Here is a 27,821-nt window from a genome sequence, read left to right on the forward strand (position 1 = left end):
GTCAAAGAAGATACTATTATTGGCAGTTCATTGCAGTTGTGCTGTCTATTAGCCCTCTGTTTTTCAGAGCTGAGTGATATGAATACCCTCCATGTCTAGCTCTAATAATGCTCCTCATCCATTAAGTGTCACTTCTGTGAGATGCTTTGTGAATAACTTCAAGTGCATTTTTATGTTCATGGCTTTGGTGATTTGTTGAAAAGTTACACATTTAATAACATTTCACATTTAAATCCATTTGTTTCAATAGATCAGTTTGCTTTTCTGCGTCTAATACTCAAGCCAGTTTCCGACAAATTAAAATTGTTATAAGCTGTATTTTACTGTCGTGTTCTTGATGAATTCCCCTTATCGCCATGGATCTTCTGTGATAGAATTTGCTTAAAACTTTGACTTAAAGTGGTAAAACTAGGGAGCCAACTTGCACTTCATAATCTTGGGCAAAACCTGAATCAAGCTGATCTTTGATTTAGCCTGCAGCCAAATATGTTGCCCCCTAACTGTTTGACAAGTTGTGAATTCTTTAATCTCTGAGTACCATATTTATATGTCATTGTTTTGTTTGTCTGTCATGGCTGTTTCACTACATCTCATTTTAGCTGTTTCCTAACAGAATCATGTTTAGAATCATGGCAAATTACCTTGTACAATCTTGTATTTTCATTACCAAAGAAAACAATATTAGGTTTCATATGTAATCATTAGGCATTTTTAAAGTTCTAGGATTTTTTTAAAGATGTCAGGACTTACCGTTGCTCATGCCAGGAAACCACTCCAAAGCAGTACGACTACTTGCCCATTATTTGTCAGTGGAGTACAACTCAATATACCTATCTTACGAAATTTGTGTTTTCTCATCTATCTCATACACTGTTCTTTAATGATTCACACATTCATAAACATTATGATGAGGGTGACGGCTAAAGTGAACATCTGTTTTATTTCCATGTTGACAGTGTGGTACGTGACAACCAGATCCTTCTTCTCTTTTAGCTTCTTAACCATATAATTTATCTCTGTACAGGACTATCTAACTCTAAAACACCTGCAATATGACCTTTTGAGTTTTCCTTCCTATTAATCTCATGGTGTAATCCAAGAGACTTTAAACAAAAAAACTTAAATACATGCATTTAAATTATGAATATTCAATATGCTCCACTTTGGCAGGGACCTTGAAGGATTTTCAAGATATGCCAGTGAAATACATAGTAGTATTACTCATTTAAATTGAAATCATTTATAGAGTTTGTGGTTATCCTGAAACTCGTCTGCCTTTGTGAGTCAAACTGGAGATTCCTGGTTAAATTGAGGTGATTTTGTCTATCAGCAAGGTCACCCGCACATACACATGCAAAGACACTGTGCTGTTTTCTTCCTTCTCGGTCTAAGTCTGTCTTACTCTGGAGTTGAGATCACTTTTAACTGCTAATACAGTGTGCAAAAAAATTTCCTTTTCAGACATCATTCTTAACTGTGTTAATGATCAGGGATTTCCTAGTGGGTATAAAGAAGCATTATACTCCAAAATGGACACTCTCCTGTGGCACGCAGTTATTTTAAGGTACAGGTCCCCTCTTTGAGTTGGTGCTCAAATCAGATCTACCTCATTTGCCTTGGAACATTGCTTTCTTAGTTGGTAAAATGCCTGAATGTTTCAAACTGATTTCACTAACCCATTTGCCAAACAGTTCATTGCCATTCAGGCATTATCTTCCTAAAAGCTCAATTACTCTTTCATAGTACTTACCTTTCTTACCTATCTAAAATGATTTTTGCTTTTCTTTCCTGTCCAGAATCCCTCAATTCCAAAGGAAATGGCACTTTACATCTTAAGTGTAAAGAGAGTGGTTAAACCAATCAGCTCCTTGTGAATCATCATCAATATGGAACTATACACACAGAGTTTCCTGCAATTAAATATTCCACAGAAAGACAAAGTTTTTTGTTTTCCATTTACTGTGAAACAGCAGTTGACCACTTTTGACTAATCCTTCCTCTCATTCTACCAGGGATAAATTGACTACTGCTATTCTGCTTAGAAACATTCCACTTTGCAAGATTTGCAAAGCAGGTGTAGCATCCTCCCAGACCAGGAGCATGCGAATGAACACACCACACACACACAGCTCTGCAACAGATGTCTGTATTCCTCATCATGCAATCTCACGCTGCACTCTGATTGTCATAACTGTTAATAAATCCACGCTGGTATCTGCTTACCTGTATGTGCGCTGATAACCAGAGGGGTAGCAACGGGGTATACTTCCTGGGGCCAGGTAGGTCCAGCCCCAAGAGGTCTCCTGGCTTAAGTCACTGACGAGGGAGAGTCTCAAAGACCATCTGACTGCGTCCAATATTTATGCATTTCAACAAGCATTGAATACGATAGCTGATGCACACGTTACAAGTCACAAGTGCATCTGCTAGCCATGGGATTTCTTTCTTAGACACTTTCACACACAAGTGACATCCTTTGGATGTATGTCACCCACCTTGCACTCCCTGAGACTGGGGGTGTTCTGATAACTCTAGATAACCAGAGTTTCTTGGAATAGTTTGTCTTCTTCCTCTGCCAATGCCTTGTGTCTGTCAATGTACTGAAACTTGGGGATTATTCTGTGTTGTTCATTCCTAGAGTGGCTATTTTTATTGCTCCTTTCTGGCAGCATTGCAATATTGTTTGGAAGCAGCATCATAATAATACAATTATTAATATTATTATTATTGGTACTAAGGCTTTTAACAGGCCTGATAGCCTGGATGGTAGCCACGAGAACCAGACAGAAAACCAATCACTGGGGGCCTTCTGCTCCCCGTCATGATGTCCTTTAAAGTATGTAGGGCTTGAATAGCCTTGGTCAGTATTCCATTTTCTTCGTCATTTCCTGGGATGAATGTACAACAGGGAGACCCTGTTTTGGCACATACCCGACCTTCAATGGCAGTTAGCATGCCCAGCACCATTTAGTTTTGCATAATGGTGATGGGTGTAGGGGGGGCATGGCCAGCAGCCGATGAAGCTGCACGTGTAGAGCGGCTCTCCGGGGCCGAGAATGAGACCCGAACGAAACCTAGCCATAAATAAGCCCAGATAACTCAATCAAAGGCGGTCTCAATATCAGCGAACCCCTGAGCAGAACCCGAAGCAGTGGCTTCACCCCCGACCGGTCAAGAAAGAAGAAAATACGAACGAGCTCCGGAACTCCCGAAAACCAAGATGGTGGCCGTGTGGGGAAACAGGTCCCGCTTAGTTGAAATAACAAAGCTCTCCGACTCGGAGACACGATCTCGACAGCACGATACCTCAAACTGAAGCGGAGAGGGAGCTGCGACCCCTTCGGCCACACTGAGCGGGAGGCGAGGAGCAGCAGCATGAACGTATCAGGTGAGGGCACGGAGCCCGGCGGTCCGAAAATCCAAGGCGGAAAAGACACCAGGGCAGCGGGGGCACGCTGCAGACAGCTGGTTCAGAGACGCCGCGCACCTGGGGACGGTGGCTCCCACTTGGGACCAACCACCCGACGCGGCTGGGGGATCGCGACCATGACGAGGACCTGCTTAGCGAATGCAGGCGGGGTCCACCCGCAATTAAGAGCGGGGTCGCTGACTGGAGGTTGAGAACCCGAACGACCGCCCCCCCCGGAGATCGGAGGGATGGCAATGAAAACGGGGGGTCAAGATGGGCATTCAACTAACCCCAGCGCAGTGAGTAACCACTGATCCAATCACTAACCAGAAGCATAAACTACCCCTCCGGGGGACCACCCCAGAGACACTATTTTTTAGACCCCACGGAAGCGACTGTGCCCCAGTATTAGAATTAGAAACATAAGCATAAGCCGAACCAGCCACGCGCCGGCCTAATCACCCCTGTCGAACCAGGAGCATAGGCAGAAAATTGCGTACCAACAGCAACTTACCTTGTCCGCTGGCGCCCCAGCGGGTGGCCCCCTCGCAATGAAAGTTTCATGGAGAACTAACCTCCCTGCTTAAAACCCTAATCATCGATCCACTACCTGACGTAAAGTAGCAACTTACCCAAGGTCAGCAGTTCGACAGTACTTGGACGCCTATATCCCAAACTGCTGCAAATAGACTCCTTTGCCTCTACCAACCTACAATAAAACTAACAAAATGGGCAAGCCCAAAAAACGTGATGGTCAAGACCAAGAAGAACTAGCGATAGACAAGATGCCCAGACAATTCGGCCTCCCAGAGTGTATCAACCCAACAAGAAACAACCCTGGATACAGTCCTACAAGCCATAAGGGAATCTCGCGAAGTTCTTGAACAGAAAATAGACAATCTAACGGTGGACTTATCACTGCTGCGAGACGACCATCGAAAACTTTCAGAAAGAGTGGGGCCACAGAAAAAACATTAAATATGGTGACGTCCACACAAAAGACAATGACCATAGAGACATCCCAGATAATGTTCTGAATCAAAACACTGGAAGTTAGAGCTGAGGATGCGGAAAACCGCTCCCGCAGGAGCAACCTGAGACTAATCGGAATACCGGAGGGTGTGGAATTCTCAGCAGCAAACATGGAAACATTCCTAGAAAATTGGCTCAAAGACACAGTCCCACCAGAAGGCCTCTTGGATCCGTCCCGGGGTTCCTTTTCAAATACTCCACAAGGTCATTGATAAAGAGGGAAGATATGTGATGATTAGTGGAAGGCTAGGTGGAATAGAAGTGACAATAGGAGGCGTATACGCTCCAAACCATGACCAAGGTAAATTCCTCGACAGATTGTCACTAGAAATAGGTCCTCTTTTGGCAGGCATAAATATAATTGGGGGGGGGGGGGACTTTAACTGCATTGCTAGCAACACTCTGGATAGATCGCACCCTCCAGTGTCACAATCCCAATCGCTGAAAACTGCGAATCTGTTCACAGAATGGCAACAACACTGTCAATTAATAGATAGCTGGAGAACACTTAACCCACACTCTAGGGACTATTCATATTACTCACCTGGGGGGCGTGGCCAAGATGGCGGCCGGAGCGGACGCTTGAGAAAAGAGCTCCGCTCGCGGCCCTCCTTCTTGCCGAATATCCTGGTCCCTGGTTCCCGGTCGGCCATAAAATGCTGAGGCTACCCCCCCAGTGCCGGGGGCAGCCCTCAAGGACACAGAAGTAGCTGCGGATGGCCCCGTGATCAACTGCTGGATTCGAGGAAGCAAGACGCGCCTGGTGCTGTGGATCGGGAGGTGAGGCGGCCCTCCCGCGGCCGGCGAGACGTGGGCACGGCGGTCGGGTCGCCCCGTTCGGCTTCCCCGTGGGATCGCCGGGGGGGTCGAGGGCTGTTGGGCCTGGACTGCGGTGGGCCCTGGGAGCGGGCCTGCTGGCTGGGGCGCGGCCTGGGGGACGCCGCGGCTTCCGGTTCGGCCGCGCTCCATCGGAGCAACAAGAAACACGGGGGCGCGCGGCAGTGAGCGAGCCCCCCCTGATATGGCTTAGCATCCCTACAGCTCCACGTGGCCCCCCTACCAAGAACTGGTAGCAGCGTCGTGCGGTGACGCTGCGGCGAGAGCACTGGGCGGTGTTTCCTTGCGGGGTCGGGCCTTGGACGTGTCGGCGCCAGGAACGGGCGTCTGGCTCACCCTGGCACTCCGCCCTTGATCTGTGGAGGCGGCCGGCGGACGCGTGCTCGGGTGGAGTGGGGGCCCCGGCGTGCCTTTGGTGGAGTGTACCGGACCGGCTGAGGGGACCTTCGGCCTCTCCTCCCGTGCAGGGCACTGGGCCAGCGACAACGACCCTCAAGCACCAGCACCCAGCACAGAAGATAAAACAGTGGGAAGCAGAGGCGGAGGAGTGGGAAAGAAAGGAAGAAGGAAAAAATTTACAAAAAATAAAATAAAAATACATAAATAAAAAAGAGAGGAGGAGCCAATAAAATCAGAATAAAGGAAAAAAAGAAATAAAAAAGAGAAAAAAAAAAAAAAAAAAAGAATGAAAAAGCGCTGGCACAGAATAAATTAAACGCACATAAAACAACCACGTTGGGTCACCAAAGTATCAAGCCACAAGCAAATAAGTGAAAAACCCAACGCACCTGTACCAGGCCAGTGGCATTCAGCTCTCTGCCTTGCAACGAGGAGGGCCTCAGTCAACAAATTAACATACTAACTCCTAATATCCCTGAAAATAAGCAACCACGCCTGGACCACTGATAACGCTAAAATCACCCACTTTGACGTGCATGGCTCTGCTTCGCCCCACCAGTACACATAGCTGATTTCATACGGCATAATTCTCCCCGGTCGCATAGTGGTCACAATGGTCAAGCCTAAGCATTCCAAAACAGGGACTTCTGCGGAGGGAGAAACCCCCCCCTCCATGGGCCAACTGGACATGCAAAAGGCAACGCAACTTCAACTGAGCGAGACGCTACGCGCACACTCCCAGCAATTTGATAAAATTATGCAGGCAATTATGGAAACCAAAACTTCGCTAGAAGGGAAAATTGATGCCGCAGTGCTGGAGGTCTCCCTACTCCGAGCTGACCACCGCAAACTGTCTGACAGAGTGCATAATGCTGAACTGTCGCTAGAAACGGTTCACCCGGAAATGAAAGACATGAAAAGCAAATTCAAACAGATGGAAACTGAGTTGGCACAGCTACAACGCCGAGCTGAAGAAGCAGAGGGGCGCTCAAGACGTAACAATATCAGATTCATTGGCATCCCAGAACGATTGGAACTACCCAAAGCCGAGGATTTCTTAGAAAACTGGCTGAAAGAAATAATGAAAACTCAGGATGCCACAAAATCACCAATGATAGAAAGAGCCCACAGAATACCGGGCAGACCCCCTCGGCCTGGAGCGCCACCCCGACCCATGATAGCTAGATTTCTTAACCACAGAGACAGAGATTCTGTTCTTCAACACTTTAGATCTTCCAGTCAAATCAGCTTGGAAAATAATAACATATCTGCATACCCGGACTATACGCTGGAAGTACAACGTAGAAGAGCAACCTTTGTAAAGATCAAACAAATCTTGCGACAAAATAATATAACTTATTCTCTCATGTTCCCAGCCCGCCTGCGTATCACCATAGATGAGAAAACGCTCATATTCCCTACCCCAGAGGATGCATGGACTTGGATTCACGCCAAAGGTTTGATCAGCCCGCCAACGGAAAAGACAACAACTGAGGACTGGATAACACCCAGCTCCAGGAGGAAAAAAAAACAAAGCAAGACCACATTGCGCCCAACGAAATCGCAAATGGAATCAGAGCAAGCTCAAATATTAAGGGAAACTAGCTCCTTCACTCGACCACAATCCAAAACCCGAAGTGACACAGATGCTACAGACAGCGGATCCCCAGGAGGGGAATCAAGTGCATCCTCCTCCTTCCTACTGGCCGGCCCTGACCTTACACCGCGCGTTGCGGATGATCTCTAGACCTCGTGAGGGAATATGAACTGCGCCACAGACATGAGTCCGGCGTTGGGACACGCGACCTCCCGCCCTTATGCGGCCTAGAGCGGTGCTTGGTGGTTTCTTTGGGATGGGATCTGGCCGCTAGCTTCCTTGACTGGGACTAACAGGGTAACCAAAGCGGTTGTACTTACAATTTGGACCGAGCAGGGACAAAATTATCCTGGAGACGGGTCGGTTCCCGCCCGGCTATACCAAAACCACGCTCTCCGACAACCAAGTCACTCCCGAATGGAACTTAACTTCGCAGTTTGCAGTTTAGGCACCAGTTGTGCCATTATGTTTATCTCCGGGCTTTACCCGAAATATCCTTTTGCCTATTATTTCTTTTGCTCTCATTTTTATTATTCTCTTTTGATAATGTTGTTTTGTAGGACTGGGGGGGCTGGCGGGCGGGCGCTGGTGGCGGAGGGGAGACGTGGGTGGGCGGCGCGCACTAGACTAACAGCAGTCTCTGGACGCGTCACGGGATCGACCCAACTGTACAAAAAAATAGGTGTGCAACAACCTAACTTAACATGACAAAAAAGGAACCAACATATAATATAATGACGTGGAATGTTAAGGGTATGGCGGGCATAAGAAAGCGCAATAGGATACACGCGCACCTAAAGCGTCACAATATTCATATAGCCATTCTCCAAGAAACGCACATTACCCCTGTAGATATTCCCTGGTTGGAAAGAAAGTGGGGCGGGCAGGTCCACGGGTCGGGAAATTCATCATACGCAAGAGGGGTTTTGATATGGATAGCCCCGGGGGTCCCGTACACTGTGCGGCGCGGCGTTTTTGACATAGAGGGCAGATACATACATTTAACAGGCCACTTAGATGGGGAACCAGTAACACTGAACGGACTGTACGTCCCGAACGTCGGACAAAGTGAATTCCTACACAAAACAATCTCACACTTCTCAAACGACCTATCCTCTACATGTATCTGGGGCGGGGATATGAACTGCGTTCCACATATAGATACGGATAGATCACACCCCCCCATAGCAGCCTCCCAAGCAATCAAAAATTCGCAGATGCTGCGTCAATGGATGGTAGACCACCGTCTCATAGATACCTGGAGGCATATACACCCCCATGATCGCGAATACTCATACTACTCCCCAGTACACCTCCTCCACACTCGCATAGACCTTATCCTCATCTCCCAAGACATCACCCACAAGATCACTAGCGCTGATTACACCGCTAGGGTAATCTCAGATCACTCCCCTCTCATCGCTCATTTCAGATGGGGCAGCCCGCGCGCATGCATCCCAACTTGGCGCCTCCAGACCCGATTGTTACAAGACCCCCCTTTCCGAGATGAATTAGCCATACACATATCCTCTTACTTCATCCAAAACAAGGGGACAACGGGCTCTAGATCAACAGAATGGGACGCACATAAGGCAGTCATACGAGGAACATGCATCTCAGCAACAGTCGGCGCGCGTCAAACACTAGCACGTGAGCTTAGTAACTTAGAAAAGGAAGTACATTCTTTTGAGAAAGACTTCGCCAGGGGCGAGATTACACACACAGAACTAGCTGGAAAGCGCGCACAATGGTACGAAGCTGATAGACGACTAGGTCTGTTTGACCATCGACACTACATAGCTCGTAACCACGCAGAGGGTGACAGATCGGGTAAATTACTGTCATGGCTCATACACAATGGTGGCCGGAAATCCCCCATAGGAGCCATCCGATTAGAAACAGGACTAATAGTAAATGCACAGGCCGATATTAACCTAGCCTTTAAGGAGTATTACAGCACACTATACAAAGCTCCCGTCCCCCCACCCGAAACATCACTGAGCGAGTTTTTTACTGTTATCGAGCTGAAACAACTAACGACCGCTCAGGTTGCAGACCTGGAAAGACCAATTGATATCAATGAGATACAGCAGGCCCTAAAACAATTGCCGCATGGCAAAGCACCAGGCAACGATGGACTGCCTATTGAATACTATAGCATGTTCCCGACTCAAACACAAACCCCATATCTAGAGATGCTGACGGAGGCGCTAGAGCGTGGACAATTACCAGACACATGCCGTGAAGCGCTGATAGCAGTGCTACCTAAGCCGGGGAGAGACCCATTGGATGTACGTTCATATAGACCACTATCACTACTGAACACAGACTGTAAGCTACTCGGTAAACTGCTAGCCAACCGTTTGCTCCCATGTATGCCGGACCTGATACATCACGACCAGGCTGGATTTATACCTGGCCGGAGCACATTTAGCAATATCCGAAACTTATTGCGCCTTATGGCGAACTCACGAACGGATGACTATGCTCAAGTGGCAGTATCACTGGACATAGAAAAAGCATTTGACACGCTGGGTTGGCCCTTCTTGATGGAGACGTTGCGCCGTATGGGCTTCGGTCGAACATTCATCAGATGGATAGAGGTACTCTACACTAACCCTTCTGCAAGAGTCAAAACGGGCGACACGATTTCGCAACCGTTTAAAATAGAGAGAGGAACCAGGCAGGGCTGCCCATTATCCCCGCTTTTATTCGCCCTCGCAATCGAACCCTTAGCAGCTCACCTACGAGCGGTAGCCCCTGCATGGGGCATCCGAGACGACCACACACACCGTATAGTGTCGCTATATGCAGACGATGCACTTATTTTCTTACGAGATCACCAAAAATCCCTACCTGAAGTGCTGAAGTTACTGCACAGGTTTGGCACGTTGGCCGGACTCAAGGTAAATTGGTCTAAGTCGTGCATATTCCCTATGTGTCCTGTCCCTGAAGCACACAGATTATCCTCCAACCCTGGCGAACTGAAATGGTGTTACACCACTTTCAAATACTTGGGTGTAAACATATATCACGACGCACGAGATCTCAGGGACGGCAACTTGGGGCAGGCGATTCGATCCATTAGAGGCTCCCTGCCCTTCTGGTGCTCACTCCCTCTATCACCATTGGGCAGAGTAGCCATAGCGAAGATGGTGATCCTGCCCCGATTGTTGTACTTCTTCATGGCCCTCCCACTGACTCTCCCAGCCTCTTTCTTTAAACCTCTGAATAGCCTATTAATAAATCTCATATGGGGCAACGGCAGACGCCGAGTGGCACTAACAAAATTATACCACCCACTAACAATGGGTGGAATGGGAGCGCCTAGATTCGAAATGTACTACGCAGCTTCCCAGTTACAATGGATCTCATCCTGGCTAAGCCGTCCAGACGGAGCTGAATCACAGATGATCCACTCGTCTTTGGGGAACAGGGGCTTAATACAATACTTGATGAATCGCGAATCCCCCAAACACCCACGCAACATACTACTGAAAATTGCGCACTGGATATGGGGCCACCATGTGATCATGAACAATAAAACACCACAATATTCCCCCAGGCTTCCATTTTTGGCCATCTCGAAAATAGCCAACATAGCAGCTAGAGTTGGCCTGAACAGTTGGTCAGAAAAGGGAATACGCACCATCGGCGACATCTATAGTGAAGGACGCCTCCTAACTTTCAATACACTAATTGATAAATATGAACTGGGGCGCGGAAGCTTTATAGCATATGGAGCTGTACGCCAGACACTAAGGTTTTGCTGGGGCAATGAAAACTCAGAACCAAATATCTCCCCTAGATTGCATGAGTTGCTAGGTAGCATAGAAGATTCAATAAATGTGTCAAGAGCATACATAATCTTAACTTCTTGCGCTGAAGATAAACAAGTACAATCAAAGAACAAGTGGGATGCAGTGCTAGCAGAGCCTCTACCACAACCCGCTTGGAATCAGGCGTTGACAATGACAAAAGAAGTATCACGCAACCCGCGTTTTCGTTATACCCAGTTTAATTATTTACATCAAACATATTTATCACCTCATCGAATAACCCGTATTTTCCCCCACTCAAAGCAAACATGCCCTAGATGCGCCACTCCCGAAGCCACCTTTTACCACATGACCTGGGAATGCCCCCCAATCCGGAAAGTATGGGAGGACATAATAGTACTGCTTGTTGATTGGACAGCTGTTGAAATGTCCCCCACCCCGGAGCTGTGTTTGCTGGGTGTAGGTCCAAGCCTTAAAAGACGGAAACAAACCCTAAGATGCATAGCGCTGGCACTGGTGTTGTACAGACGCCTCATAGCCATGCACTGGAAGGCACCAGCCGCGCCGAGCATTGAACAATGGCGATCGGAGCTGCGGCGTTGGGCCAGGGCCGAAGCCGACACGCTTCAGCTCCTATCAACAAAGGGTGTTCTGGTCAAAGGTCTTGACACCTGGAACTCTTTCGTAGCAATAATAGAAAGAAAAGATGACGAACGCCCGCCCTGAACGATCCCCCCAACGAACATTAAAATCTGCATTTTATAGTCCTAAATAGCTGTAACCCCCCAGTGATAGCGCGCAACCACCCTTCATCAGGCTCGAATCAGAATGTCAAATAGAGGAAGGCGGACAGGAGCTGGGAGAGACAACATGAAATTGTATAACCTAACAGGCGGTAACCAACTAGCAATAACACCAGCACACAAAGGGACGCATGACCCAATGCTCGCGCGCGTGCCTTCCTTTCCTCCTCTGCCCCCGCTTCCTCCGTCTTGGGGGCCCCCCCCGGCCTTTATCCCCCCCCACAGTATTTCCCCTCTTTCTCTTTCTTTCTTTTCTCTTTTCTGTTTTTTTTTTTTTTTTTCTTTCTTTCCAATGCAACAGGATGCTTTAATATGATGCCCAGTCAGGACTATTCCCCCCCCTGCTCCAGCCCGTGGCAACACGTTCTCTCTGGCAGTGGCGCGGAAGTGGGCGAAGTACAACATAGCCCAGTCATGGTACATAAGCCGTCTAGGGTGATGTGATGAACGAACCTGTTGCAAATGTTATTCTTATTGACAGCTTTCACTTGTGTAATTTTGTTGTGTGATAATAAATAATAAAAACACATTTAAAAAAAAAAAACATATTACTCACCTGTACATGATCTACACGTTAGACTCAACACCATCTTGGCATCCCCTGAACTGCAGAGCGACGTGGTGGCAGCGGAATATCTTAGCCGAACGATATCTGATCATAACCCTCTGATAGCTTCACTATCCTGGGGCAGAGAGAGACCGACAATCCCAACCTGGTGCCTTAGAGCAGATATGCTCGAAGACGAAGCGTTTAAACATACATTACATACAGCTATAGGGGAATTTTTTAAACACAAGGAGGGAACGGCGTCTTCCAGGCCTATTGAATGGGAAACTTTTAAAACAGTAATCCGGGGAAAGTGCATTGCTGAAAATATAGGTGCCCGAAAATCAATAGAGGCAGAACTTCTTCTCTTAGAGACCTGGAAAGAAGGCGCCCCACGCAACCTGACTTGCAGCCCCACATTAGTGGCAACCAGGACGAAAATTCACGTGGCTGCTAATACACTTGCTCGCTTAGATTATAAACAACACTTAGCCAGACAACACTCGGAAGGGGACAAAGCTAGCGCCTTACTAGCCTGGCTCGCGCAACCCCCAAAAAAACAAACCATCATAGTCGAAGTCGAAAACTCACAGGGCACACTCGTCTACACCCAAAAATAAATTAATTCTGTCTTCCAGGAGTACTATGCTTTTTTATATGCACCCCCCACCATAACATTGACCCCCACCCAGTTGCGTGAATTAGATGCTCTCACCACCCCCAATCTGACAACAGAAGAAAGTTCAACCGCAGCGGCACCTATATCGATCGCGGAAATAATATCTGCAATCCAAAGTATGGCCAGGGGTAAAGTCCCAGGAGCGGACGGGCTCCCACTAGAATTTTATCACCAGTACCAATACCTGCTATCCCCCCACATTTGCGCATTATATGCAGAAGCGAGGAATAGTAACACCCTCCCCCAGTCAACCAACATAGCTATTATGATCCCCCTGCTGAAACCAGATAGACCCGCCACAGATGTTCGCTCTTACCGCCCCCTATCCATGCTCAACATAGACTACAAAATACTAAGCCGGATCCTAGCTGACAGATTACTCCCCCATATGCCCTCATTGATACATCAAGACCAATCGGGTTTCATACCCAAACGCAGCACATCCCAAAATATTAGATGCCTCATATCAATACTCCACTCCTTGCCCCCGAATTTACCACAAGTGGCGATCATCTCGGTCGACATAGAGAAGGTATTTGACACCTTAAGATGGGACTATCTGGAACAAGCTATGCTAAAGTTGGGGCTGGGCAAAGGATTTGTAAAGTGGACCAAACTACTATACGCTAACCCTACTGCAAGAGTAAGAACAGGCAATTACATATCTCCTCCATTTCAGGTCGGCAGGGGCACAAGACAAGGATGTCCATTATCCCCCCTTCTTTTTGCAATCGCAATAGAACCCCTAGCGCAAATGGCAAGATCCGGCCTCCACTATAAGGGCATCCCAATAAATAACTGGTGCCACTGCATCGCCTTATACGCAGATGACATGCTGCTCTTCCTACAAAACTTAGAAACAGACCTACCTGGGGCCATGAGAATGATGGAAAGTTACGTAACTGCCTCCGGACTTTGGATTAATTGGAGGAAATCCACCATCTTCCCATTGCACAAAGAAACCCCAGAACCAAATGATACAAGAGGCCTTCCCTGGTCCCCTAACACCTTCAAATACCTAGGAGTAAAGATTTACTACTGAGTAAATGACCTACTAGAAGCAAACATACAAGGAGCACTCAGAGGGATTAGAGCCAGTATGCTCTTCTGGGAAACACTGCCTCAAACAGTCACAGGTAGAATTGCTCTTCTTAAAATGATAGTGCTGCCTAGACTGTTGTACTATTTTTCAACTATCCCACTCATAATCCCGAAAGCAATATTCAAAGAAATAGAGTCCATGTCCACAAATTTCATTTGGGGTCAGAGCAGACACAGAATGGCAATACGAACTCTTCAGAGACCTACAACTGAGGAGAGGTCTATCCGCCCCTGATATGAAAATATATTACTGGGCAGGACAACTACAATGGATCGCAAAATTATCGTGCAACCCTCCAACTAACGCTGACCTATGCCTTCCCTTAAACTGCTCCATAGACAGGATAATGGGCATACTACTGAAATCCAAGAAACTGCTCCCGATAGAATGGGAGTCGGCTAGACATTGTTGCTTCTAATATCTGAAGCGCTCCCGTATTGACACTCCATACGCCCCAGAAGTTCCACTGTCCTGCCTGACCCATATCTTAGGGAAGCAAAATATCCCAGGTCTCAACAAACTGATATCACATAATATTACTAAACTAGGAGACCTATACGGAGGAGGGAAACTCCACACCTACACTGAGCTACAAACACAATAGGACCTCCCCCCCCGGTTTATTCATCACCCACAATGCCATCATTAAAGTTGCCCAAAAAACTTGGAGAACTGGAAACCTTGAACCCCTCACTCATAATAGCTGCAACACTATTTGCTCAATTGGAGATCAAAAAGGTGTAGTATCAGGAATATACAAAGCACTACAAGCTAGCGCACGCTTGCCCCTAGCAAAACTTAAATCCAAATGGCAATCGGACTTAGACATCACATGGGATAAAACGCAATGGGATCAGATCACTTCTCATGTCTACTCGGTATCCAGAAATGGCAGGTTCAAATTAATAAACCTATACATTTTTCACAGGGTCTACCTGACCCCAAAAATGATAACCAAAATCTACAGCACAAACACCACAAGTTCCCCTAAATGTGCGGAACCTGCAGCTAGCTTCATACATATGCTCTGGAGCTGCCCCCAACTTAAAGCATTCTGGGAAGAGACTTTTGCAAAACATTCAGCTTGCACGGATAGATCATTAAATAAATCTCCAGCAGTGGCTCTACTAGGGGACTTCCCACACCCGACGGAACGGTACTGCTACGCGAGGCACTACGAGAGCTCAGGCCCAGAGATGACGCCTCCCAATGGGAATCAATCCTGGAAAAACTAAAATCACCAAATGCATCCACCATAGAAGCAAGTACAACCACCACGGACTCCGACACAGACTCAAATGCCACACGTGAACCCTAATGCTTTACGAGCAAGGATTGTAACTACTAACCCTATTGAGACCTGCCAACTGTGAATTACACTTATAAAAGCTGAAGCATGAGGGGAGGGAGGGGGGAGTAGCAATTTAAGTAAAGTTATCTCTATGCCAATGTTATTGCTTTGTTAAAAAATTATAATAAAATCTTTAAAAAAAAAAAGAAAATAATTAAAAAAAAAGGTTGATGCGCGTAGCTCGAAGCTCTTCTTTGATGGAATTGAATACATCCTCTGTGCCGTTTTATGAGTAGCATTGACTCATATCTGGTCAGTCGTAACCAATGAGCACTGGCTATTGATTGTGTGGTAGGCATCAATCCTCCTGGAGAGATGCTACCATACATCAGCTCTGTTCCCCAGTCTGTACTTATCTGGCACTGGTTGAACATCTAGGGTGAAGTATTGGCATACATCCCTCTTCCATCTATGTACTAGTGCATGTATGTTGTTGCTCCTGTATCTTCCACTGTTACATTGTCATGTAGTGGAACTATCAATGTCTGGAACATCAATATGGAAATAGAGCACAGGCCCTTCCAGCTATATGGCAACTGGACTTGTGCTAATTCACCACATAACCAATAGATAACCATCAATGCTGCAAGGCCCTCCTGTAGGGATGTCATATATATTCTCTGTTTGTAGTTCTTGTGTATTCCTACTCTGTGCCCCATTTCCTCTAAAACACACTGAGTATTATTTGGAAGCTAAAATGTGTGTAGGGGGAGGTACTGGATCCAAAAAGGTGTATGAGGATACTTCACAATCCCATATATGGGTACATTTCGTACATATCTGATTATCTACTGTATCATTATTACACCTTTCCTTTAACACCCTTGAGTGACAATTCAGTGTCATATTTCCGTGCCACTATCCCCAACGTTAACTATGGCCAGTGTGCACTGGTGGAGTCACTCTTATTATTACATTTCCTAATCGTCAGCCCTGCACCTGCCACTGTTTTACGTGCGTTTTTCTGTTGTCTGAGAATTTCTGCCTTTTCAAGCTGGCTAAAATCCTGAAACATTGATTGAGCTTGTTCTTCTAATATTGCTGTGAAATTCCATTTTGATGCTTTAAAATTCCAAGCATGAAATTGCACTCTCCCTTTGACATCAAAGTTATCAAACAAATGGGGAATGAGCGTTCTTGAACCATTCTTATTTCTTGACTATCAACAGCGTGTTATAAGGGCACATACACATCATGATGTGCTATATTGTGCTGTAACTGCTGTATGTAGAATTTTGTAATACATGTTCTGGCACCACATGGAATAGCGAGAGTGCTGAGAAATTTCTCTTTTTGACCTTAATTTGTCAGCTTCATCAGTAAGTACCCAAGGGGGATACTGGTGCTTGCAGTGTTATTTTTATCAGACTACCTGGCAGACCCTTGTCTCTTAAGGAGGGGGTCAGCAGCATTTCATTCATCAGTTTTACCTGGCAGACCTTTGTCTCTAAAGGAGGGGCTAGGCAACATTTGACTTCCCTAGCGGGTCCTTATCCCTTAATTGCACCAGCAACACAAATGTAAAACATATACACATCAAAAAAGAATAAAAACATTTCATGGCAGATGGCCTGTTACCCAATGAAGATGTCACCAGTCATTCAGGGACAGAGATTTTACTTTTTTTTAAAAAAGTTTTGCATAGAAAGTGATCATATTTCAAATGTTCTCTAGCCCCCTTCTCCTGATGTCTAGGATGTGGGTCCATTTTTTGAACCTTCACTGCCGTAGTCGTCGCTTGAATCCCTGTGTAGGGGTCCAGAATCTTTTCGTTTTCGAACAAAGTTCTTAATGAAAATTTGGGATCCCGTGACAATAAGTTGACTTGGTAGCACAGGTGGTACAGTGGAGCTCGCTTGTTGCAGATGAAGCTGTTTGGAAAAAACTTTGACAGCACTTGTTAGGACAGACATATATGCTGACATTTCTTGCCATACCACATCAACAGTTTTATGTGAAGCCATATTCTTATGTGGGACGTCTCCCATTGGCATTTTTCTGCCTTCAACGATCTGGTGTGACATTAAGTGATGGACGGAGGAGAGAGCTTTTATAAGGGCGAATAATGCCAGGGGCAAACAGTATAGCCAATTTCTGTTCAGTTTTACCGATTCTTTCCTTATTTTATCTTTTAGAGCACCATTCAGGCATTCAACCATCCCCTTATTTTGGGGGAGATAGGCAGAGACAAGGGTGTGCTTTATTCCCAGCATTTGGGTAATGCATTCAAAGATCTTATTAAAAGTGTATGACATTGTCCGAGCGGATGGCCTTGGGAATGTCCCATCTTATTACGACTTCTTTTATAATTAATTTAGATGCAAAAAGTGTCTCTGTAGCTTGGAATTGGCCTTCTGTCCACCTAGAAAAGAAACAAACTACCACTGTCATGTATCTCATGGTGTTACATGTTGACCATATCTACAAACTCAATGTGTAATTGCTAGAAAGGACCCTCTGGCCTATGTGTGGATTATGGTGTAAATGCTGCTGGTCTGAATGAACTGGATTGCTTACATGTAAGACATTGATGTATAAATCAATCATTTCGTTTTGGAAGGCCTGGAACAAACCAGTCTGCTGATAGGTGTTTAACAATGTCTTTCTAGGGACATGTGTAGGTAAGTGTAATTGTGTTAATACTAAATGGAGCAGTCTCTAGGGCATCAATATTTTACCCGTATCTATAGGTCTATACAGAAAATCAGTAGATATACTACATATTCTCTGTTCCCAAATCTCCCTTTCCTCAGGAGGAGCTGTTTCTTCTTATCATGAAGGTGATATGCTGCTAATGTCATATAGTTAATAATACCCCCCCCCCCCATATCACGTCTGCACTGTACATATGGTATTAGCCATCTGCCCAGCCTTCTTAGCTGCCTGGTTGGCTATGTTTCCCTGTGACACAGCATCTAAGCCCCCGGTTGCAATTGGCATTTTACTACTGCTTTGTTCACCCCTCTTCGCAGTTCTATTATTATATGTTGTAGGAGGGGGTGATGAACTACTGGGGTACCATCTTTCTTCTGAAATCCTCTTCTCTGTGGCCTTGTTAACTCAGAATGGATAGTAGAGGCTACATATGCATGGTCAGTATATATTGCAACATCATCTGTATACACCAATTGTAATGTCTGTATCAGGGTGTGTAGTTCCACTGCTCGGGCTGAGAAGTGTGAAGGCAAAGGTAAGTACTGCAGTACTGAGTACCTGTCTGTTCCACTATGGCTGCAGCTGTGCATCTAGGTCCTGTTGCCTGATTTATCATAGAGGATCTATCAATATATAATACTCTGCTTTCTTCAATTGGGATCTTTTGTGCTAGGGAAATGTGTTGTCCCTCATGTGTAGCTCAGTCATAGTCTGTGTCTTTTAACTGATATACTAGAAATTGGGTAGGATTGACAGTTTAAACACAGTATTTTAATAGCAGCATTGGAATAGCAGCATTGGAAAGTATGACTTCATATCCGGATGCCCTTTCAGCTATTAGAGTGCTTTTAGCTTTCTGTAAAACAGCAAAAGGGCCATGTTCAACATATGTTGTGATTGGGGCTACCAGTTGTTATTGCTGATGCCTTCTCTACAGCAAAGGCTGCTCCTTCTGGGGACTGCTCACAGGTAAAATATACTCTCATTTTGTTGTCTAGTTGACCACTAAAATAAGCAATTGGCTTATGCCCCATTGGCTATTTCTGTGTAAGGACAGCTATCCTAGTTGTCCCTTTTGTATGCGAGAACAAAAAGAACGCCTTTGCATAGTCTGCCTTGCCAGCACTGGTGCAGACTAAATGGATTCTTTCAAGTCATTGAATACCTGTATCAATTCTGGTGTCCACTGTAAAGATGTGCTGGACGAGTGCTTCTCTTTAACCATTTGATATAAGGGCACTGTCCTGAAGCTATAATCAAAAACCCTCTGTCTCACAAAATTGCGCAATCCTAGACATGTTTGCCTTTCTTTTTACAGATTGAGGCAGAGGCTGGTTGCAGATACCTATCACTCTATCTTCTGTTATCTGTCTGCCATTTGCTGAGGCAAATTACCCTAAATAGTGCACTTCTTCCCGTGAAACTGCATTTCTTTCCTCTCAAACTTGTAGACCTTGTGTGCTAGCACTGTCAACAAGTTCACTGTACCTTGGATGCTCTCCTTGCTGGTGGTGCTACATACAAGTAAGTCAGCAATGTACTGTATGTACTGTAAAATTATGCTGTCACATTGAAAATTGGTCAGGTAATTTCTAGGGACTCTGTTAAATATTGACGGGGACTCAAAATAATGTTGAGATAAACGAGAATATAAATATTGGGTCCCAGAAAATGTGAAAGCAGTCAAATATTGGCCATAAAACGCATTTTTCAAGTCTATGAGAGAAAAATACTTAGCATCCTTGGGTATGTTTGTGAGGATAACTGGAGAATCAGGAACCACTAGAATTCTTGTACCACAATAGCGTTCAAAGGTCAGAAATCCTGGCCATCCTGGAGGAAGTTGTCCTTTCCTCTCATAATAAATTATGTTAAAGAAAGATAAAATAAAAAAAAACTAATCTAATTCATTATTTAAGGTCATATAAGTCGCAGACTTATGAATGTCTGGCCACCCTTTTATAACATTTTTTCTCTTGATTAAAATAAAAAGGCCTCCGTGAATATAATTCATACCAGACAACGGAATAATTTCAGTAAAGCTTCTTCTGCACTATTCTTCTGGCATCTTTTAGGCTAAGCATGTACCTCAGTAATTTCAAATAAAGTGCAGGATACAAATGTTTATTGCTTAGACTCCGCACGAAGTTCATTATGGTAGTGATATAAAGAAAATGTCAAAGTGCACCGTGTAATGTCTATGAAACATGATTATATTACAACTTCTCTATCCTCTTTAACATCCCCCCATCCAAACATTCATCGAGTCTAACACCCTTAAAAACTCACTTAAAAAAAATTAAAAGTATTGTATTACTAAATAAAGCTTTATGATAAGATGCATAGTGCCAGATGCTAACTCCAGATATACCTTAACATCACAGCTCTTAAAATCATTTTTTTCAAACACATTACCCTCTAAACAGCTCAATTTGAAGGATAAAAATATTTAATGGGATGGTGTCAGTCAGTCATATGAACAGAACAGTTAGTATTTATTTCGTAGGTGAGGTCCTTACGTGCCTTGTTTGTGTACTATAATGTTCCTGCGCTGTGTTTATTTAGTGTAGAACTCCGGTTTTAGAACTGTCTAATGATGTCCAACTTCAAAACCTTGTTGAAAACCCCAAGGAGTGAATATTAGCTTTAGAGAGCTCACCGTTGCAAGTAAGTATATGCTTGTTTTCTTTGTCTGTTTCCTTTGCTGACTTGTGCTGTTAACCGTTGTCCTTTCCGTTTGAACATTTTGCCATATTTACTACTTTTTCTTTACATTTCTTTGCATTTTCTTTTCTGTTAACTTAATCCTCACACTATTTCTGGCTGTCCCAGCGTTCAGAACGCTTTCATCCAGCTGCAGTATTGGCGATTTCACTGCAGCGTTGTCACGCCAGGCTGCTTACAGTAAGTTTGTTTTCTCATTGTGTTGAAAATTGTGCTTTTGCTTATACGTAGTGGCCATCTCATGGTCAAGCTGGTGAACATTTACCATTGGGCATTTTCTTTGCAGCTGTTGTACATTTTTATGACCTCTTTCATTAATAGTATTTCCATAAGATCATTTTTCTTCTCTAATTGTTAAACGCCAGGCTGCATATGTGTGCAAGAGGGTTAGGTCTCTGGGAGGGAGAGGGCATTCTGGCCTTTGTGTTGGTGAATCAAGCCACTGCTGCAGGATGTGTAAATGGAGTAACGAATGATGACTGCAACGCCCACCACTATTTTAGACAATTTATTTTACCTCCACATAATGCCCAGTTGTCCATGCTTACTTCAGCCATACCTTGATCTATCACTTTATTTTTGCTTTTTTTTTCATGCAAATTAATGCTTTATTCTGTTCCCTTTTACAGCGCTGACTTACATCACAGTTAGCTACAAGTTTAGCTGTCTCTTACCTTCCATGAGTAGCCTTAATCTTGTTTTTTTTTTAAAACTCTTTTTAGGTCTGATTATAGCTACCCTAGCTGTTGGCAGATATTCTGCTGCTCCTTCTTTAAGATATACATAGAGTTGGCATTGGCTCCACCCCATAGGGGTATTTATCTTTCACCTCATGATATTAGCTGGTTCAGCCTCCTATAGCGTCCTTGCATTGCAATGTATGAGGAACTATGTTACATCTAGCTCCACTTTAGGTAGCCAACTTGTCCTCAAGCTGACTCGACTTGTCAGACCCCATTCCTCCATCCCTCTGCCCGGTGCACTACTCACAAAGGGAGCCTTCTTGGAAACTCCTTCAACCTGCTGCTGGAGCACAACTCATACAGGGAGCTCACCCGCCCCACCTGTTCACTTCAGTTGGAGTGTTCAGTTGGAGTGATGGTCAGAGTGAGTTCGTCCGGCGGCTTCTCTCTCCTCCTGTTGCTCTCCGTTTCCAAAGCTTTTTTTTGTATTTTCATCATTTAATACCTCAGTACTAGGATTGAAACAAATTGGTATAGACCAAAAACTTTGCAAGTAAACCTAGAAACAATGATGGTCGTTGTTTATTATTTTGAAGTATTAATGCTACCAATTTTATTTTAAATGCTTTCCATACTTCCTTACTAGTGAAAATGCAGATATGTTCACAGTATTGCATAGGTTCTTGCAAGGCTTATTAGTGCATTTGACACTGCTTCTACCTGCATCTTCACTTTCGCTGACAAGACCTAGTAAGGTGTTAAAGCACATAAAATAGAAAACCCACTTCCCATTCCATTTATGCAAAGTGGGCTGACCTATTCTACCATGCAATATGCTACAAGTAAGCAGAAGCAAAATATGAAAGACGATTTAACAGACCAGTGGGTGAAGCCCATTGACATAAAAACCCTCTCTGTTTGAATCTTATGTATGATTTGTGGAATAACAATAGGCTGACAAGACAGTGCTAGACCTAAAACATATACGCACTTCCAAGAAACAAATATCATTCTAGTTTTACACTGCCAAATGTTATCCAAGCTGGTTTATTGGCATTTGAAAGTATGACAATCATTCTGAAAGAACTCTATGCTGTCAATTAAGATCCTACATGATTTGGTGACAAAACTAAATGCTTGAAAATGTTCTAGTTGCAAATAAAGGAGTTGAACGATCTCTTTTGCTTTATAGTAAACCTGTGTCACTTTGCTGCTGCTTACCCTGTGGGGACTCTGCCAGCTGTTGGCAAGACTGGAGGTTTTTTCTAAAGCTGATCAACAAGACATTTTGCACATCCTTGCTCAGGCCCTATTTTAAGTCCATCAGTGTGGATTAGTACTTTTCCTGCTCACTAACTTCCGGAGCGCTTCTGTGTCCTGTTTCTTACCTGGTTTGCTGTTTATCCTCTCCTCTTCCTTCTGTTGGTGTACTTTCTTTTTGCAGGTTACAACTCAAAACTAGACCAAGGACATTAGAGCGCTTTACAATAGAATCAAATTATTTTGCACACTTCTTGCCTTATTAGGCACAGATATTTGGTGATTTGGCCTGAATCACCCTGAATATACCTGTAAACTCTGAGCTACTGGAAAATCTCTTTCCTGAACCATGTGCCAAGCTTGCAGCAGCAGATGAAGTCAAGAAGTGACTAGGCAGCCCTGGTCGCATGACCATTTTTCACCTGACAGTCCCCTTCGCCTGTATCTGGTTGCCTAGGGAATTGCTACCAAAGATCCAGTAGCTATCTGGCTTCTTGAGATGAAACACTCAACTGCTCTAGTCGCTCTGCTGCACTCTTGAATGTAGTTCCATTTTCCTGTCTCTCCTCTTGGTACTGTTGCTGCTTACATAGCCTAATTGGTGGATCAAGCCTTCCTCCATGAGTGCAAGGTAAGCATTCCAGCCTTGATGCACTGCATTTGGGTCACACTTGGAGGTACAACTTTGACCTTTCTGTGGGTATTATCACAAGACCCTCCCAAACAATGCACAGCCGCGTATTTAGTTCTTCTCTCAAGAAGTCATGCCTTCCTCCTGTTCAGTGCAGCAGCTTATTGAGAGTGAGAATTTGGAGTGAGCTACCAAGATGTCTTTTAGTAAGAGAAAGCTACTGAGGGCTGACCGTGGTCTCCTTCCCTGGGTTTGGGTGCTTCATCTGAAACATATGTGGCCCAAGAAGATGGATAGATGCAGAGAGGTACTAGCCCCTGCAGAATAAGGATCTTGGAGATTTGAGTAAGTCTATGCCACTATGGCTCCACATCTGCATGTGCACTGGAACTACGAGTCCTGGGTAATGCCCTGCTCATACAGGGATACAAGCTTGCACCATAGCCTCCATTGCAGTCCCTTGTTCTGGGCCTCTTGGGTGCATAGCCGGTAAGAGCATTACATTTTGTTAGAGATCAATCACTTGCCCTCGCTCTTTTGTGAGGATGGGCCACTCCCCTGATCTCGCTAGAATCAGGAATGCACCTTACACTACAATTTTAACTTCTCTTGGCAGAAACCAGTCTGTTCCTAGTCGACAGAGCAAGGAACATTCTAGCCTCCATCAGTTATCCACTACTGGCATGTCCTCCAAAACACCAACAGGACCATCATGGGTGGGTGAGTTTCCAGGTCGTTCTTATGTTGTCTGTCTGAACGAAGTCATGATTTGTAGATTGAGACATTGATACTTGTGAGCTGAGGTTTTTATACGGTTTGGTGCTAATGAAAACCCAAAAGACTATTGTGAAAAGAGATGCAGGGGCACCTAACAGAGAATGATGGCAACCCTCTTCTGGAACAGCCTCATTAAGTCCTCAATTACATTGCTTTTTATCAAGATACAAGTCATCAAGTGGTCTATTGAGTCTGGAAGAATCCACTTTCTGATCTTTCTGTCCTGATGTCTTTAGACAACAAATACTGGATACTGATTGACAGCCCTATCTCTGGGAACTCACCAATATAGTTACGTCGTTTTCAATGATATGAGTGTCCCTGAAGGGTTAGGCTTAGTTGTCTCATACATTGAGTCCTACAGCCAGAAATTGAGCTGATGCAAACATACTAATACTATCAATGCCGGTTACGCCCTTCATCTTATGGCTTGAGTTGGACTCTTACTGCACCTTGTTCCAGGCTCTATCCAGGAGTAGTTTCTTTATGCTCAGCCAGAGCAAGAAAGCCTGCTAAGCCATGTACACCACACTCATGTCCAGCAAGTGCTTAGGGAAGGTGTGCCTACCACAGTCCCATCAGGTAATAGAACGGTATGTGGCCACATGCATAGCAGAATGCTATGCTATGCTGTTTGTATGTTTGTTCGGCTGTTTCCAATGGGTAGTAGCGTTGAGATTTTGGACCCACCACAGTCCCTGTCCATGTAGAATGCCATACCCTGTGATCAGTAATCGCTGTGCAGGGCCATGCCCAAAAGACCATTGGTTTTACTGAACCTTCCACTTGAAATTTGTTTTACAAGTCACAGGATTGCAGCAAAACATTCTTCTAGCCAGAGCCAGCAAAGGAAATAGCAGAGACCACAAAAGAGCCTGAAGAGTGGCTTTAAAGGTCATTTCATATGGGTACACATGCATCCTTTCTGGTAGGTGCAGGTTCTCTCAGTTTGAAGGCAAAATATGGGAAATTTGTCAAGGGGAATGTATGTTATAAATATTTGAAGATTTCAGGCTGCCGTTTTAAGGTATCTGAGACAAACCAGTCCTGTGTTTCCCACTCAGTTCTAATGGGAGGCATTCAAGTTGTTGGATGAATAAGTGAACAGAAGGGCAGAGAATGGAGTGATACTGAGGTATTTGAGTTTTACAGAAGGCCTTTTGAACAATCTGTTTCTCATACAAAAAGGGTTAAATTACCTGCTTCCTGTCATATACCTCAGATACTTAAGATTGTTTATCTGATAAAATATTTCATAAAGGTGGATGATCTGATAATATATCTTGAGGACAAGGAGATACCACAGTCTGTCAGTTAACTCCCTAGTAATCAACTGCAGTGTCACCGGAGAGTTCTAATGAACTACTAGAGTACTAACATTTTGTATTGAAGAAATAAGTTAGGCACTCTTGAAAGCAGTTTTGTGGGACCACTGAAGTTTGAAGCCTTTCCTGAAGAGCAGGCTGATGTAAATAACCATTGAGATGTTAATGCAAGCCTGTAACCACACAGGGTTAAAAATAAAATGGGAGTTGTGAGTTTTTAGATATTTAAGGCATGATATATTCTTAAAGGAACTTTATCACTTTTCTACCTCAGCGTGGACGCGCTATGCTAATCCTAGACTTTGAAAATCTGCTAGAAAATCAGGCAATTCAAGTGAGCAGTATAAGAATGTCCGCTCGAAGAAGACTCTACGAGACATAAGAGTGCAAAGGTTGGAAATGGTATAGAGAAGCACCAAACGTCTCGACGTGGAGGAAGAGATTATGCACACTGCAGTCTCCGTCCGAGGGTCCGATTCCGAGCAGGAGTCCGAGGAGGACAGACCGGTCACGGCAGGACAGCACGTGAGTGAGCCCGCCTCTGTCCAATCCAAGCCCAAATTCAAGGCCTCGGGAACGCCACTGCCAGAAGGCCATGGCTCCACCCGCAAAAAGACTTCTGGTGACCAAGCAACAACTTTGGCATCGAGAAAGGCCACGTCACCAAAGCCTTCGGACTCGAGCTGAAGCTCAGGCTCTGAAACAGGCAAACTTGACCCATCTCGTCGAAGCCTCGAAAATCCTTTTCGGAGCCGAGGCCAACATCCACTCCCGGCCTTTCGATCCCAAGAAAACCGGCTTCGGAGCCGAAAAGACCCATCTACACAGAGGAGCATGAACTTTTAAAACAACTTAAAGAAAGCCATAGATTTTCAGGGGAACTCACACAAATGGAGGAAATTGATGAAAGGCAGGCCAGAATTCATAGTCCTAAATATACTGCCAAGATTCTAACTGCACCTTTTATGAGAGCTAAGAGGAAGCTAGCCTTTCAAGGACAATTGGACACTGATCAGCCACCAGCTAAAGTGCCAAGGCCAAAGCAAAAAAACTCTGCCTCCACAGTTTTCACCTCATCAGTCTCCTCCTCATTCTCCTCACCTGACTGTCTCTCCACCTACTACTACTACACCTGCACAGTCTCCAGTACACTCTGCAGATTCACAACACGACAATGTCGACCCATGGGATCTCTACGACCCAGATCACATTTCCGATAATAGGCCAGACTGCTATACTTCCAAACCATCGCCACCAGAAGATAACACTGCATACACTCAGGTTCTGGCTAGGGCGGCACAACGTAGCCATGCACACTGAGCCTTTTGAGGATGATTTTCTCTTTAATACATTATCCTCCATTCACACTACTTACCAGTCCATTTCCATGCTTCCTGGCATGTTGAAACACGCACATCAAATTTTTCAAGAGCCAGTCAAAGCCAGGATCATCACTCCCAGAGTGGAGAAAAAGTATAAACCACCTCCCTCTGACCCGGCATTCATTACCCAACAACTACCTCCTGATTCTGTAGTTGCCAGTGAGGCAAGGAAAAGGGCCAACTCCCAGTCATCTGGTGATGCACCACCACCAGACAAGGAGAGCAGGAAATCCGATGCTGCTGGCAAAAGAGTAGCATCGCAAGCAGCTAATCAATGGAGAATAGCCAACTCCCAAGCACTACTGGCTAGGTATGATAGGGCCTATTGGGACGAGATGAAAGATATCATCCAGCATCTCCCCAAAGATCAACAAAAGAGGGCACATCAAATAGTCGAGGAAGGGCAGGCTATTACTGACAACCAGATTAGGTCAGCTCTAGACTCAGCAGACACAGCAGCTACGACAATCAATACTGTTGTTACCATTCAGAGTCACGCATGTCTTCGGTGGTCAGGGTTTAACCCAGAAATCCAGCAGGCTGTTCTTAACCTGCTATTCAATGAGAAACCGCTTTTTGGCCCCAAAATTGATCCTGCCATTGAAAAAAATGAAGAAAGACACCGCTAAAGCTATGGGTGCTCTGTATACTACACAATATAGAGGTTCATTTTGAAAGCCTCAATACAGGTGTGGTTTTAGAGCGCACACATCTGAATCATCCAACTCACAATCCAAACCATCTTACCTGCCTCAGTACCAACGAGGTGGGTTTAGAGGAACTTACAAAGGCCATTTCCCCAGAGGTAGGGGAAAATAATAGCCAACAAAACAAACCTCACACACAAAA

The 27,821-nt window shown here is 44.9% G+C and overlaps 1 protein-coding gene across 13 annotated transcripts in view; it reads left to right on the plus strand.

Annotated features, from left to right (window-relative positions):
* The window catches only part of AGFG1 (ArfGAP with FG repeats 1), a 328,958-nt gene that overhangs the window by 96,948 nt on the left and 204,189 nt on the right, over positions 1 to 27,821 (plus strand). For 4 of the 13 annotated variants that reach the window (XM_069213848.1, XM_069213837.1, XM_069213835.1 and 1 more), the window contains exon 7: positions 21,023 to 21,094. The exons of the other annotated variants lie outside the window; for them this stretch is intronic. In XM_069213848.1, coding sequence (XP_069069949.1) covers positions 21,023 to 21,094 — 72 coding nt within the window. The remainder of the gene's footprint in view (positions 1 to 21,022; positions 21,095 to 27,821) is intronic. 13 annotated transcript variants of the gene reach the window in all.

Source organism: Pleurodeles waltl, chromosome 11 (genome assembly GCF_031143425.1).
Source record: "Pleurodeles waltl isolate 20211129_DDA chromosome 11, aPleWal1.hap1.20221129, whole genome shotgun sequence".
Classification (NCBI taxonomy): Eukaryota; Metazoa; Chordata; class Amphibia; order Caudata; family Salamandridae; genus Pleurodeles; species Pleurodeles waltl.